At 47.1% G+C, this 16,710-nt stretch overlaps 1 protein-coding gene across 7 annotated transcripts in view; it reads left to right on the top strand.

The window, feature by feature from the left end:
• GRAMD2A (GRAM domain containing 2A) overlaps positions 1 to 16,710 on the top strand; it is a gene marked incomplete at its 3' end in the record, with an annotated part of 70,033 nt that overhangs the window by 21,230 nt on the left and 32,093 nt on the right. The window contains exon 1 of one of the 7 annotated variants that reach the window (XM_083475921.1): positions 25 to 236. The exons of the other annotated variants lie outside the window; for them this stretch is intronic. Within the exon in view, the coding sequence (XP_083332047.1) occupies positions 211 to 236 (26 nt within the window). The 5' untranslated portion in view covers positions 25 to 210. Of the gene's footprint in view, positions 1 to 24; positions 237 to 16,710 lie in introns of those variants that run through there. 7 annotated transcript variants of the gene reach the window in all.

The raw sequence follows: 16,710 nt of genomic DNA on the forward strand, positions 1-16,710 counted from the left end.
TGCCTTGCACATGTTGGAGAGGGCATTCTTCTGTCTGCCGGTGAGCAGCTTAAGGAGATCACCCAAAGGCTGCGGGTCTTGAGGTTGACCTGCCAGGAATGCTCCTTTTTAAAAGTTGCCAGCTTCCTGATTCGGAGCTTGTATACTTGCCGTTGCTTGCCGACACAACGGCAGCCTTCAGCAGCTGAGTCCGGCAAGCAAGGAGGCGCCATGGAGAATGTCTCTGCTCTGGGCAGGTAAGGCAAACTGCTTGGAAAGCGCCACTAAAAAAAGTCTGTAGTAGGGAGAAGGGGAGTTAGCTGGAGAGCAGGAGGGATTTGGATTTCAGAAGGTGCTGGAGGGAGAACTGAATGGACGAGAGCAGCCCCCAGCTGAAGATGGGCATGTTGGCAGCTTCTAAGGAAAATAATACTCATGCACACAATGTTAGTATTTTTATTATTATTTGCATGCAGGGTTGTGTGTCCAAAACTTAGTTTTTTTAAAAAATAGTTTTTTATATTGAATTTTCCAAAAAGATGCAAATCCAAGAACAGTCAAACAATACAAAACAAACCACAATAAATCAAAACATTACATTCTATACGTACATTTAAGGGGGGAGGGTTGGGTGGCAGAAGAGCTGGTGGTCCCAGACCCACCCAGTGCTCAGACGTACAAGCAAATTGAGAGCCAGTGTGGTGTAGTCGTTAAGAGTGGTAGTCACGTAATCTGGGGAACCGGGTTCGCGTCTCCGCTCCTCCACATGCAGCTGCTGAAGTCTCTCAGCCCCACTCACCTCACAGAGTGTTTGTTGTGGGGGAGGAAGGGAAAGGAGAATGTTAGCCGCTTTGAGACTCCTTAAAGGGAGTGAAAGGTGGGATATCAAATCCAAACTCTTCTTCTTCTCTTCTTCTGTACATGGAGTTCACACAGCGGAGAAATCCCCATCTTCCTTGTGCTTATGGAAGATCACCTTCTCATAAGCTGCCCATCCATTGTGTGACTGTGGGGTGGGAGGAGCGGACCTCTCCTTCCAGTATTGAAGCATATTAGACATTTAGCCACAATGAAAGCTAATTTTAGGCTGCATACATGCTGTACCTTTGAAGCACATTCTTTTCCCCTCAAAGAATTGTAGTTTATCTCTCCTGGTCAACCTTAGCAATCAACAGTGCCTAGCATTCTGTGTGTGTGTGTGCCTCAAATGTGCCATAAAGTGTGTACACAACTCAGATTGACTCTTGTATATCCACCTCTTGCGGTTTTGTGCATAATTTGTGTATTAGCCCTTTGGGAGATACTGCCAGGCTAGCCAGCTCATGTGTGTGCTTCTCTCCTTGTGTGTGTGGATGTTGAGGCTTCATTTTGCCTTGGGGTTGCTCAATGGGCCTCTGTTCAGGATGGGAGTAAGTAAGGTGAAGGATGGATCCTGAACCCTCCTCAGTACACTGCCTCTTCCCTTCCCTGCTTTATAGCTGTGGAATCCAGCCGTTGCCCAGACAGGCAAATCCTTCTCTTTATCCGCTCTTGAGAAATCCTAGCTTAAAGTATGCCTGAGCAAATCTCTGCCTTGTCTGTTTGAGGCAGAAAATCCACTTAAGGGATGTGTGTGTGTGTATGTGTGTCTTTGTCTAAGCAGACCTGGGCAGTTGCTGCTTTGTGGGTTGGGGCTTCAGGATGGCTTAGAGGGTCAGCTTGGCACTTAGAAGGCAGAGGAACTGCGAGGTTCACAACTCCAAATCTTGTATTTATTTCTGTGATGTTAGTCTGTAAGATTTGTGGAGTTGGGGTGAGCTGTTGAGCAGATGTGTCACACGTATTGGCCTAAGAAGGACCTGCAACCATATCAGCAGTGGCATAGCATGGTGGTGGGGGTACAGGGGTGGTTGCCCTGAGTGCAAAATTGTTAAGGGGTGCAAAATTTCAACACCTGGTGCTGCCTCAATACAGCTGCACACTTCCATCACTTTGAAAACGGCTTCTGCGTGCAAACCAAGAATTGACCTCTCCAAACAACAGAACAGCTCTTATTTTCTTATTGCTGCGGCTGCGATCTCCTGGTTGTTATGGATGCCATTAGGCAGTTGAATGCACACGTGTACTCCGTCCTTTTCCTCCCTCCCCTCCACATGGTCCCAGGCACTGGCAACCCATGCTATGCCACTGCATGTCAGAGTATTAGTGGAGGCAGGGATAGAAAATAGCCAGGCACATTTTGCAACTGGGGTGGGTCCAATTGTAAATGGTTGGAGATCTCTAGATGCCATGCTGGGGACTGGGGAAAGCAAAGTGTCAGAGAAGGACTTGAAATATTTTCCATGAAACTTGAATTTGTTTTGTTCTGGATTGTTTTATTTGATGTTTTAAGGTGTTGTAAACCGCGCTGAGATTTGTTATTTAAAATATAAATGACATAAAGTGGTATAGAAATAAAATCATCATCATCATCATCATCTTCATTGGAAAAAGGCACCTAGACATTCCATTGTGGTGACCATAACCCAGGTTTAAGGTGCCACCTGGGTCCTAGATTGTGTGTGTGTGTGTGTGTGTGTGTAGTGGTACCTCCGGTTAAGTACTTAATTCGTTCTGGAGGTCTGTACTTAACCTGAAACTGTTCTTAACCTGAAGCACCACTTTAGCTAATGGGGCCTCCTGCTGCCGCCGCACTGCCGGAGCACGATTTCTGTTCTCATCCTGAAGCAAAGTTCTTAACCCAAGGTACTATTTCTGGGTTAGCGGAGTCTGTAACCTGAAGCGTATGTAACCTGAAGCGTATGTAACTCGAGGTACCACTGTATGTATATGGGGCAAAAGCTAAATAATAATGGTGCTATATACACCTTTGTTCAGGAGGGAATTTTTAGCTTAGGGGCTGCCACAGAGAAAGCCCTCTCCTGAACCATCACCACCCATAACTTCTGAGGGTGGTGGAATTACTAAGAGGGCCTGTCTCTGATCTCAACTCCAGAGGCTATTTAGGGAAGAAAGCAGACTTTTGGAAATCTGGGGCTTTAAACACTAAAGCGAATTGAATTGGAGCCAGAAACAAGCTGGCAACCAGTGATGTCTAACGCTGCCCCCCTCCCCAACATCACCCCGGTCTTGTCTGGGCTCAACTTCAGCCTGTTTGCCTTCCTTCACTTTCATTTGACTACACTCCCAAGCTAGGAGTTACTGGCACAGTGTGCAAAGAATAAAGGCCGTTCTTAATAGTATTTTTTGTTTATATAGCACCAGTGATGTGCCTGTGCTTCGTAGAGCAATACAAGGAGAAGACTGGTTCATGGAGTATTTACACCCTGACAGACCCTTAGGATAATGTGCCCTTACCTTTTGTTCCACACTTTTCAGGCAGAGGTCCTCAATTTAAAGCTCTGTGTCCAAGTGCTTCCACCACCACCCCCTGCAAAAACCTGCTCTTTAAAGCTGAAGCAGAACAAATGGCAACAAGAAGAGGAGGAGGAGGAGGAGGAGGAGAGGAGTGCTTGGACACAGAGCTTTAAAGCTTAGAAAATGCCTGGAAAGTTTGGCAAAAAGGTAAGTAGGTGTGTCAAGTTCCACAGAATGAGAAGCACACACCAAAAGGAAGTGTATTATTGCACCAGTCCCATGTTCAGAGTGCCTAAAGGAAACGGTTGAAATTTTGCAATGCTATCCCAAGTGCAGAGAAGAGAAAACAGAAAGTAAAATGACCGTTAGGGGGTCTGGGCCATTGCTTAATCAGTGAAGTTGAATGCTTTTGTTCTTTTTTTTAAAAAAACAAAGCACCAGGAAGTGGCTGCACTTAAATGGATTATAACCCAAGAGGTGGAGTGGCCCCGTTGCGTGGTGCTCTCGCTCTCAACAATGTCCGTCCCCTGGAAACGCATTCCTGTGCCAACGCTGGAGTGCCAAACATAACATCCAAAAATAAATGCAACAGTCAGGCTACATAAGAGGTTGACTTTCCCCCTCTGAAGCCAATTCCGTCTTTCCTTCCTACCTCACAAGGTCATGTGTTGTTCTTTAATGTGTGTGTGTCTGTGTACACACACACACACACACACACACACACACACTTCCTAAGGACTCCTATCTTGCTTCAATTCTGTCCTCACCATGACCCTGTAAGGCTGGTTAGGTGAAGGTCAAGGTGAGTTGCCCAACAGCTTTGTGGCTAAAGAAATACCATAGCCAGCTGCTATTTATCCGCAGAATTCTGTCCGTTTTGTCCATAGTTAAGCTGCCATTTGTCCAGGCTTGCCTGCTCTGACTGGCAGGGTTGCCTCTACCTGTGCAACTGCAAGGGAATAGCCACAGCACCAGGCAACAAAATGCAACCAGAGTGTGTGTGGAGACAGCTTGGGCACCCATAGTGGCAGGCACTGGAGGCCTATGTGAGCTGCCTGTGGACCACAGGCAGCCCATCTGTGCCTTAGGATCTCAGGCTTGGGCACCCATAGTGGCAGGCACTGGAGGCCTATGTGAGCTGCCTGTGGACCACAGGCAGCCCATCTGTGCCTTAGGATCTCAGGCACAGAGATCCATAGCATCTATTCTGCAGGCAGAAGGCCCCAGGTTTGACACATGACACCTCCAGGTGTCTCCTGCCTGAAACTACACAGCTGCCAGTCAGTGTAGACCAGGGGTCGGCAAGGTTTACTTCGCCTGGGCTGGTTCACTACAGCGGAGATCCTTCCGTGGGCCAGATTGCACGGCCACCTGCCATTTCCCGCATCTGTGTCCATGCAGACACGATTTTTGGTACCTGTGCATGTGCAGATGCGATTTCCAGCACCGCGGAATCGAGTCAATTTCAATTTCATTGTTCTGCATGGGACAATGACAATAAAGATATTGAATCATATATCGTATATTGTCCCCATGCCACTCTGCGCCTGTTTAGCGCAGCACACGGGGACTAGCCGAGCAGGTGGCTCGGTTTGGGGGCAGCTTGTGGCCCATGGGCATTAGGTTGCCGACCAGTGGTGTAGACAATAATGAGCTAGATCAGCAGTTCCCAACCTGTGGATCCCCAGATGTTGTTGGACTACAACACCCATCATCCCTGTGCTCTGGCCTTGCTAGCTAGGGGTGATGGGAGTTGTGGTTCAACAACATCTGGGGACCCACGGGTTGAGAAAGGCTGAGGTAGATGGACCAGTGGCCTGGTTCAGTATAAGGCAGCTTTCTCTTTGACTTTCCTCTTTGACTTTCAACCTCAGTCTGGTATTGGCGCACTTCATCCATGGGCAGCTGGGCCTCAGCACCCATACTTTGCTTGCTATCGCCTCCTTTTGCTTTCTACTTAAGGTGTTGGAACATGTTAGCTCAGTCAGTAGAGCGTGAAATGCTTAATCTCACGGTCGTGGGTTTGAGCCCCATGCATCGCAGAGGATTGGCTTGGATGACCCTCGTGGTCCCTTCCAACTCTGCAATTCTGTAGGCTTGGATCTGATGTGCCCCAGCTAGCTTCTAGGTGGAGCCACCAATGCCTAATAGAGTGAACTTCCCATCACCTGCTTTCCCATCACCGTGGCCTTGTTCCTGTAAGCATTAACTCAGGTGTTCTCTGATAAGCTATGCAAACATCTGTGCCATTGGGGAGAGAGGCTTCATGGAGGAAGCGCTTGGATGGTGGTTGTGGGGAGGAAACTAGGCATTTCACACATCTTCTTGTTAGTACTTCTTGAGTAATGTATGAATAGTTCACCCTACTATAGTGAGATGCGGAAAGCCTGCCCTTGTTTGCAGCACAAGTCCCATCTTGGCCTGGAAGCTGTGATTTCATGCTTACATGAACGAGAGAAGGCCAGCATGTCTCTGGACCTTCTGGAGAGACTGCCTCCTTTCCCAGTTCCTAAAACGCCTTGCTCGGATGTTTGCCTAGGACAGGTATGGTGAACCTTTGACCCTCCCAGTGTGGCTGAACTAGACAGCTCCCATCAGCTCTAGCAAACATGGCCAATGACCAGGGATGATGGTTCAGTAACATCTTGAGTTCAAAGGTCTAACACACCTAGCTTCATAGCTGCTTGGGGATTTGTACTGTTCGTGCCTATGGACTTCCTCCCCCTTTCCCTACTTCTACTTCAAAGTCTCTGAAGTGCTGTCCTTTTGATCCCCGGGGCCATATCCTGGCAGGGCGGATGAAGCGAGTCCAGTTGGTGCATTCCTTTCCCAGTCTCAACATCTCCAGGGCGAGCTGAACTCCTCTTGCTGCCTTGGCCCTGGGAATGGCTAAAAGTAGCAACAAGGCTGACCCAGAAATAGCTCCAAGATTTCCAAGAAAACAGCAGCATGCTTGAGATCAAAAGATTTCTCTCTCTCTCACTCTATTTCTCCCCCCCCCCTTACAAACCTCTCTTCAGATTGTTCTTGATAGAGAAGTATCTTGCATTGCATTGCCCTGGCTTTGAAACAGTGCAGTGTCTGGAAAACAATCAACTTGGGGGTTTGGCGCAAGGAAGGTGGCATGTTGCTGAGTTAAACAGCGACTTGCTGGTCCAAGTATCCAAACCTGGTTAGTGCATCTGTTGCTCGTGGTGCATTGCACACTGGTGTCTTGGTCCTGGGTGCCATGTGCCTGGGATGGAAGCAGCTGTGGCCATCACAATGTGCACTGGCTGAGAATGAGGCTGAGTGATGCTTACTAATAATAATAATAATAATAATAATAATAATAATAATAATAATAATTTATTATTTATACCCCGCCCATCTGGCTGGGTTTCCCCAGCCACTCTGGGTGGCTCCCAACAGAATAATAATAATAATAATAATAATAATAATAATAATAATAATAAAGCGATCAAACATTAAAAACTTCCCTAAACAGGCCTGCCTTCAGATGTCTTCTAAAAGTTTGGTAGTTATTTTTCTCTTTGACATCTGGTGGGAGGGCGTTCCACAGGGCGGGCACCACTACCGAGAAGGCCTTCTTCCTGGTTCCCTGTAACCTCACTTCTCGCAGTGAAGGATCCACCAGAAGGACCTCGGTGCTGGATCTCAGTCATGGGGGCAGAGACGCTCCTTCAGGTCTACTGGGCTGAGGCCGTTGAGGTCTCTCAAGGTCAGCACCAACACTTTGACTTGTGCTTGGAAACGTACTGGGAGCCAATGTAGGTCTTTCAGGACTGGTGTTATATGGTCCCAGTGGCCACTCCCAGTCACGAGTCTAGCTGCTGCATTCTGGATTAGTTGTAGTTTCTGAGTCACCTTCAAAGGTAGCCCCACGTAGAGCGCATTGCAGTAGTCCAAGTGGGAGATAACTAGAGCATGCACAACTCTGGCGAGACAGCCTCTGGGCTTGAGCTTCAGGCCTTTTGGAGGAAGTAAGTTGACTCAAGGGTAGAGCATCTTCTTTACATGTAGAAAGTCCTGGGTTCCATCTTCATCCATCTGCAGGTAGGGCTGGGAGAAAGCCCTGTCTGAAATCCTGGAGAGCTGCTTCCCATCCATCTAGGCAAGACTTAACCGAGATGGACCATTGGTTCTGACTCTGTAGAAGACAGCTTCCTAGGCTCCCCATATTTGCCTGCGTGGAGCTGTTTTGTTCTCCTTCCGCACGAGTGAACAAGCCAGGAAGTCACAGTTAGCCATCGCTTCCCCATTGTGACCAAACTAAGGAACCAAAGTTAACGGCTTCCAAGCAAGCCAGGATGCAGAAGCCAACTTTCAACCACAGTGTCACAATTTGGTTGGAATGGGAAGGTACGGTTAACAGCAACGATCTTGCTTGTTTCGCTCAGTTGCGCAAAGTGCCTGTGTGCAGGTGCCTGAAGCTCACGCACATTTCAGTTCATCAGAGCCAAGATTTGATTGCCTAAACATGGATGTTGTGAGTTGTGGGGGAAGGTGGGAAGTAATGATGATAGATGAAGCAGTGGAGGACAAAGAGGAGGACCTGTAGGAAACCTGCTTTGCTGAGCCACACTTATCAAGGATGTGCTAAAGCTTCACTTTTAAAATGTTGCTTGGCTGTGCTTGATTCCCATGCCAATAAGTACAGCAGGTTGGGTTCTTCAGAATGTCCCCAATCAAGCTCTCTGTTTTGTATGCTCCACAGCGCCACCTTCCTACCTTTGTTGGACATTGCAGCTCTGGCCTTTTACTGTGGGTTATGCCTGACCAAAAGAAAAAATTGGTAGCTGCGACAAAATGTTGTAGCATAGAGAACTCCTGTTCTTGATTCCACCCAGAATCTGCCTTTCCCTGCCTTAACTGGACTGTTTTAGTGTCTCCATTTATTGTGCCACCAGGATTTTATTTGTGTACTTCTGAAAACATGTGGGTTTCTTCAAACCTGCTGATACTGATCCCTTACATATGAATGATGCCATCTTGCTTTTGAAGGATGAAATCTTGGAGAATGAGTTTGCTAGATGGTTTTTATTTTAAAATAAGATACCTAAATCAGTCTCTCTACCTCACCTCTATGCCACATTTCACTGTCTTCCTTTGTTTATTAGACAAAGTGCTAATTCATATGACAAGACACTTACTGGTTAATTAAATTCACAGGATGAAAGTCAATCTGTGATTAGTCTAGATGTGTGTGTGTGTGTGTGTGTGTGTGTGTGTGCGCGCGGTCCATCATTTCTCCTCCAGAATGGAATCTCTGGTTCAGTATTAACCTGCTGAAAGAATATATAGTAATCTTGGCTAAAACATTCCCTCACTCCCTTCTATGTACTTGACCTAGTTTGAAGTTCGACAAAAAGAGAAAGCGAGAGAGAGAAAGAGAAGGTGATAAGAAAAGAAGTATTGGGATGAATGTATCATATGAGGACAATTCAAGGAGGTTATACGGGGCAAGCTTTTCAGCAGCTACAAACTTCATTATGGCTTTTTGCTGCTGCCTTGCAGGATTTTATCTTTCTTTCAGCTTAGTGGCAGAGTGCGTGTTCTGCTTGGAGGAGCCCCCAGTTCTAATCCCAGGTATCTCCAGTTAAGATAACCAGGGAGCAGGTGATGGGAAGGACCGTTCTCTGCCCAGGAACTTGGAGAGCGGCTGCCAGCCAGAGCAGACAACACTGGGCTAGGTGGGCACATTGTCTGACCTGCTATAAAGCAGCTTCCAATGTCTCAGCAACATAGGAATGTGGGAGAGCTGTCTTGGACTGAGGCAGACCACGGCTCCATCTCTCTGAGTATTGTCTACACTGACGGGCAGCTGCCAGGGACTGAAGCTGGGTCGTTCTGCATGCAAAGCTACACCCCTATCCCAATAGCAAGGTGGATATATGAAGCTCAATATATCTCATAAAAGCCCAATATATCTCATAAAATCATAGAGTTGAAAGGGACGCTGTGGATCATAGTCCATGGGTAGGCAAACTAAGGCCCGGGGGCCAGATCCGGCCCAATCGCCTTCTAAATCTGGCCCACGGACGGTTTGGCAATCAGCGTGTTTTTACATGAGTAGAATGTGTGCTTTTATTTAAAATGCATCTCTGGGTTATTTGTGGGGCATAGGAACTCGTTCATCCCCCCCCACAAAATATAGCCCGGCCCCCTACAAGGTCTGAGGCACAGTGGACCGGCCCCCTGCTGAAAAAGTTTGTTGACCCCGATCTAGTCCAACCCCTGCAAGGCAGGAATATGCAGCTGTCCCTTACGGGGATCGAACCTGCAACCTTCGTGTTATCAGCATGCCTTATTTATTTCCTGCATCTCGTCCAAGGTGTGCAGAGAGTGCTGTTCTAGCCCCACCACAACCCTGCAAAGTAGGTTAGGCTAAGAGATCTGTCATAAAGGTAAAGGGACCCCTGACCATTAGGTCCAGTCGTGACCAGCTCTGGGGTTGCGGCGCTCATCTCGCTTTATGGGCTGAGGGAGCCGGCGTACAGCTTCCGGGTCACGTGGCCAGCATGACTAAGCTGCTTCTGGCGAACCAGAGCAGCGCGCGGAAATGCTGTTTACCTTCCCGTCGGAGCAGTACCTATTTATCTACTTGCACTTTGATGTGCTTTCGAACTGCTAGGTGGGCAGGAGCTGGGACCGAGCAATGGGAGCTCACCCGTCGCGGGGATTTGAACCGCTGACCTTCTGATCAGCTAGTCCTAGGCTCTGTGGTTTAACCCACAGCGCCACCCGCGTCCCTAAGAGATCTGTTATAAGTCTGTGCAAAACTACCCTTTAGCAACGGTGCCATGCTGCGTCTCCTTTCCCCCTTAAGGGCTGCCTCCTCCACTATGCCCTGTTGCAAACTCTGAGATCAGTTGGGGCGCCCCCTAAGTGCCCCCATGTGCCACGTTCAGAGAACAGTACTGCTGCTGTGTATTGTTGCTCACTCCCCCCGGACAATAGGAGCCATGGTTTTCAGCAGCGGCTGGAAGTAAATCAATAGAAGAGCTGGCCGCAGTCCCTAGAGGTTTTTAATCTATTTTTATTATTGCTTAGATAGCACCTAAGGATCTGTGGTTGCGTCAGTCCGCTCACATGCTTTGTACCTGAAAATACTTAAAATAGCTTTGCCGGCCTCTGCCCCTTCCTGTTCCCTGCCTTCTTTTCTTTTGGCGGCTTTGGCTAGTCAGGCCACCTGGGAGATTTTGGCCCAGCAGTGCAAATGTTGGGAACTTCAAGACTGACTTACTGAAATGCACTTCTGTGGATTCTGTGGAAATGGTAGTTAGTACAGAATTCTGCAAAACGGTTGCTGACCTGAGTGAGGTCCTGTCGGCATATTGCACCTCTGCTCAAACATCTGTGCTGGCTGCCATTTTGTTACCAGGACAGGCATTGGACTATAAATGTTTTATTATTGGTAAATAAAAGCCTTTAAGTTTACTTAAAGGATTGCCTTGCCCCATATGTTCCTACGTGATGGCTTCAATCAGCAAAATTTGCACTAGTAATGTTTGTTCCACAACTGGGAATAGTTTTATTTTATTGCACTTTGGAACTTCGTTTAGATTCTTTTAAAAAATTAAGTGGTTTATAAGTGTTTCAAATGAAAACAAACAAAATATAAATAAAATTAAAATTAGTAGTCAAAGCACCTAATAAGGGCACTGACTTTGTGATTTCTTATGTCTTGTTTCCAGTGCTCCTAATCCTGACCTTTATTCCACGGGTTAAAGCTGCAATCCTCAGCCTACTTACTTGGGAGTAGATTCCATTGAACTCATCAAGGTGTCCTTCCGAGTTGACCTGTATAGGACTGCACTGCAAGCCTCTTCCCCTTTCTAGCAGTTCCTACCTCATTCATTTCATATTTGGGGATTGAGAACTGACCTGCTAGAACCCCAGTAATTTGCATACTGGTGAGATGCAGCTGTAAAAGTGATTAAACTGAGCTGGTTTCCTCTGAAGCAATATGTATTAGTCAATCGGCCATAGCAGGTTTCTTGCTTTAAAAATAAATATTTAATAGAATTATTTAGTTCGTGATCTGATCATGCATATTCAGCAACATTTACTATCTCCATCTACTAACTGGGGTGTGTGTAGGTAAGGTAAAGGGACCCCTGACCATTAGGTCCAGTCGTGGCCGACTCTGGGGTTGCGGCGCTCATCTCACTTTACTGGCCGAGGGAGCCGGCGTACAGCTTCTGGGTCATGTGGCCAGCAGGACTAAGCCGTTTCTGGCGAACCAGAGCAGCGCACGGAAACGCCGTTTACCTTCCCGCCGGAGCAGTACCTATTTATCTACTTGCACTTTGACGTGTTTTCAAACTTCTAGGTTGGCAGGAGCTGGGACTGAGCAACAGGAGCTCACCCCATCGCGGGGATTTGAACCGCCGACCTTCTGATCGGCAAGTCCTAGGCTCTGTGGTAATTGTAGTTTTGGGGGCTGCCCTGTTAGATGGCAAAATTTATTTCTTCACTTCAGAATGGGGTCAGCTCAGTCCTGCTGCTGCTGCTGCGTTTAGAGCCTCGCTGCTCATTCTCCTGAGTTGGAGTGGGTGGGGTGGATTTCTGCCCCCCCCAAATCCTTGCTCTATGATCACCGTTCTGCCTGTCTGTGTGTGCATGCATGTTCGCATGAGTGCAGACATGAAAGGGAATAATTTTGAACCTAGACAGCCCATGGACCAGCTCAAAGTTCCTCATGGTTGTGCATAACGGCACCGGGGCACACTGCCAGCACACTGACCGCGTTCCTTCCTGAGCAACTTTCTGAGGGCCGCAAGCCAGTGGCGCGTGGGGCCAAAGAGCAAAGTTGGCAGAATAATGAGAGTGAATTTTAGCTTTGTTGAATATAGGCTAGTTTCTGCACAGACACACACATGGCCCCTCTCGGTCTTCAGTCCAGCCAAGCAAGAAGTATCACGAGAGACATTCTAGCCAGGTGAAAATACTGGCCTGGGGAAATAGGGAGGTTAGGGGGAACTTTTGGCCCCTGGGGCTGAGACCCCCCCATCTGTAGGGTATAGTAATGACCAAGCAGATGAACTACTTATCTTGTATCTCTGAAGGAGAAGTGGAAGTATTTCCTCACTGGTTCTTACTCAATTCAAAATGCAAATATATGTATTTATAGTTGTAAATGTGATTCTGGAGCTTCAGGGGTCGGTGGGTGGAGGGAGTTTTTGAACAGAGAAACAGCCAGCAAGGCAAAGGTTGACACCTCCCCTGCTCCTCATAGTTGTCAACTTTTCCGTTTTCTTGTGAGGAATCCTATTCGGAATAAGGGAATTTCCTTTAAAAAAGGGAAACGTTGACAGCTATGCTGCTCTGCAACCCCCCACTCCCCCCCACCTCTTCTGCTCAAAATCACCATCAACCGCTTTTCATTTACACTCACCTGAGTACATTTTTTAATAAATAAATAACTAAAACTTTACAAAGGATCAACTTGCAGTCCTATATCTACATAGCTAGGAGCAAACGCCATTGAACTGAATGGGACTTGCTGAGTAGCCGTCGGAAGAGCCTTGCAGCCCAGTTCTGATCAAGGACAAAAGAAAGGTGTGTCTATTGGTTGGGTTAAAGATGTACTAGCAAACCATAATTTTCCTATAAAATAAAAGGAATAAATAAAGGTGTGTGTATTTCTTGGGTTAAAGATATACTAGAATCTACCACAATTGCCCCTATGAATTGTTAACACCCAGAGCAGCTTGGAATGGCAGGGACAGTGACTTGCAGTTCAAGCGCATGCATGCGCTAGAGGTGAATTTGCAGCCGCTCAGGTCTCTTAGCTTCTTGAGATGTTAAAGAAGGCGCCCCTTAAACTCTCCCCCTCAGAAGCAAAATAGGGGCAGTAATTTTCTAGGGTCCAACAGTTTGACCCATGCAGCATCTTCCTACCCTGAAGCATTGCGTGGGAACCAACTGGAAGCAGCTTCCCATGCTATGGGGATCATATTAGTCAGCCCTTGGATTACCAGTTTTTGCTCTTTCTTTGTTTTTTGAGAGGGAGAAAGGCTCCTCTTCTGCCTTGTGAGCTGCAGGACGGGTTGAAATCCAGCAGTTTGATGCTGTATAGCCCAGGTATTTGGGATTGGTTGTGTGATGGCATGCTTCCTCCAAGCTTCTCCTAAGCATCTTCACCAGGCATAGACAAACTCGGCCCTCCAGATGTTTTGGGACTACAACTCCCATTATCCCTGACCACTGGTCCTGTTAGCTAGGGATGATGGGAGTTGTAGTCCCAAAAAAGATATGGAGGGTCGAGTTTGCCTATGCCTGATCTACACTCTAATTCTACTTGTGACTAAGCTTGCTTTATTCAGACTGTTGGTCTGCACCGGGGGGGGGGGTGCAGTCACCAGCCTTTTTGGACCAGCAGGTACACTTCGAATACACTGCGCAGCACTCCCTCTCGCTGTTCTGGCTTCTGGGATAGCCTTGCAGCCTGTATTCGCTCCATAAGACACATACACATTTCCCCTTACTTTTCAGGAGGGGAAAAGTGCGTCTTACAGAGAGAAAAATATGGTAGCTCAGGTTAAGAAGTTTGCTTCAGGATGAGAACAGAAATTGCGCGGTGGCGATTTAGTCCCCATTGGCTAAAGTGGGACCTCAGGTTAAGAACGGTTTCAGGTTAAGAACGGACCTCTGGAACAAATTAAGTTCTTAACCAGAGGTACCACTGTACTTTGGCATGGAACCCGTGGGCCGCACACTGCCTTGTACATTGGGGGGGGACAAAAAATTGAAGCCCCCACCCCAGCCCTCCTTCTGCCTTCACAAAGCGAGGCTCTGGCAGAGTCCTAGAGCTGTCCCGCCTCCTTCCAAAAATTGGGAAAGTACGAAGGAGGCTTTGGGAAGGAGACAGGAGGACTCTAGGACCCTGTCAGAGCCCTCAGTCCTGCTTGCCAAACCCAGCGCCAAATTTGGGGGGGGGCATCAAAAGTTGCCTAGGGCTGCCAGAAAAGGCCTTGAGGGGCCGCATGTGGCCCTTCATGTTGGAGCACTCTGCCCCAGATTGCAAACTACTTGAGGTAGAGATTTGTCCTTTTGGACTTTGGGGATTGTAAGAACATAGGTCTGTGCCTCTCTAGGTGCTTATAGTCTGAAATTCAACACAAGGGATATCACAAGAGGAGAGGGGAGAAAATGGAACTGGGGATTTAAAGTGCCATGCACACCGATGGCTCAATATGAATGAAAAAGAAACGAAAAGCGGTGTTTTGGGACCAGGGCCTACATAATCTTTTCTGTGTTAACACAGAAATCAGTGCCCCGCTTCTGTGAAACGATATCCTATTTGCGTCAGCGGAAAATCCCTCAGACCTCTGATATGCTCTGGCATGCTGGGGTGTGTATGTGTGTAAAATCCGCACTCTTTATTTAAAATAAACAAGTTTTAAAGCTTGCTGTGGTGTGCTTTGCATGGGGCTGCCTTTGGAACCCAGAACCCAGAAGCATCAGCCAGAACAAAAAGCAGCAGCTAAGCTTTTGATGGGGGTGGGGTGGGGAAGGGCACTTCTTGTTCGGCATGCCAAATAATAATAATAATAATAATAATAATAATAATAAGGTAAAGGTACCCCTGCCCGTACGGGCCAGTCTTGACAGACTCTAGGGTTGTGCGCTCATCTCACTCTAGAGGCCGGGAGCCAGCGCTGTCCGCAGACACTTCCGGGTCACGTGGCCAGCGTGACAAGCTGCATCTGGCGAGCCAGCGCAGCACACGGAATGTCGTTTACCTTCCTGCTAGTAAGCGGTCCCTATTTATCTACTTGCACCCGGGGGTGCTTTCGAACTGCTAGGTTGGCAGGCGCTGGGACCGAACGACGGGAGCGCACCCCGCCACGGGGATTCGAACCGCCGACCATGCGATCGGCAAGTCCTAGGCGCTGAGGTTTTACCCACAGCGCCACCCGCGTCCCATAATAATAATAATAATAATAATAATAATAATAATAATAATAATATTTATACCCCACCCATCTGATTGGGTTGCCCCAGCCACTCTGGACAGCTTCCAACACACACAAAAACATAATATAACATCAAACGTTAAAAACTTCTATCCCCTAAATGCCTTTATAATCCTACCTTGTCAGTGATGTCATCTGTGGAAACCTTCCTGTGGGTTCTGCCACCAGCTGCAATGAGTGTGTGTGAGTTTGTGTGGTTCCTGGCCTTTGGAACCCCCTGCCACAGGACACCTGTGTGTCTCCCTCTCTGATCTTATCCTACTGCCAAGTGAAAAGAGTTTTCTTTTCCAGCAGGCTTTTATTCTGAGCTCCGTTAACTTTACCTGACTCTCCTTTGTTCTAGTTTATAACCTTGTTCTAGTTTATACCTGCTCCTTCCTTTTGTTTGACTCCTTTATGGCCATCTTTGCATCGTGCTGGGTTAGCCGCGTGATTTTTCATTCCAAAATTGGAAAGGCAGTGGGGGGAGATGAAAAAACTAAAACCCTGGGAAATCCAGAATTTGATTTCCAAATGTTGCAAGGTGATGGAGTACTGATTACCCAGGAAGCGGAAAAGCGGAAGCAAGGGCAGAAGTTTGCACCTTTTAAAACCTTTATCTCTTATCTTAAATCTGTTTATAACCTAACTCCTGTATTTGCACTGCCTCACTGGTTGCAGATAAAAGGTAGACTTGGGGAAAGAAATAGGTCCTCTACTTCCGTTGATGAAAACCTGTTTAGTGTGTAAGAATTTAACAATCCAAGTACAGTGGTACCTTGGTTCTCAAACTTACCGGTAATCTGTTCTGGAAGGCCATTCCAAAACCAAAGCGTTCCAAAACCAAGACGTGCTTTCCCATAGAAAGTAATGCAAAACGGATTAATCCGTTCCAGACTTTTAAAAACAACCCCTAAAACAGCAACTTAACATGAGTTTTACTATTTAACAAGACCATTGATCCATAAAATGAAAGCAATAATCAATGTACTGTACTATAAAATAAATAAGGCAGTATTGTAGGTGATAAAAATTAAAAATATTTTTTTTCTTACCTGCACTGATGATAGTCATTGTTTGGATTGGGGGGGGGGGGTTATGCATTTCCGCAGTCACACAATCAGTCAATCAATCAATCAATCAATCAATCAATAGCAGAGCTGGGTTCCACACAGTCACAAAAACAAATCAACCAAAAAAGCCTCAAAAACAAAAACGCAAAATAAATAACAAAAACAAAAGCGCCAAACTTAATCTGTTCCAGAAGTCTGTTTTACTTCCAAAATGTTCAAAAACCAAGGCACTGATTGGTGCAGGCGCCCTGGAAACAATAGCCGACAGCTGCATCGGATGTTCAGCTTCCGAAACATGGTTGAAAACCAGAACACTTACTTCCGGGTTTTCGGCGTTTGGGAACCAAGGCGTTTGAGTA

This window comes from Podarcis liolepis (assembly GCF_965112155.1).
Source record: "Podarcis liolepis genome assembly, chromosome: 14".
Taxonomy (NCBI): Eukaryota; Metazoa; Chordata; class Lepidosauria; order Squamata; family Lacertidae; genus Podarcis; species Podarcis liolepis.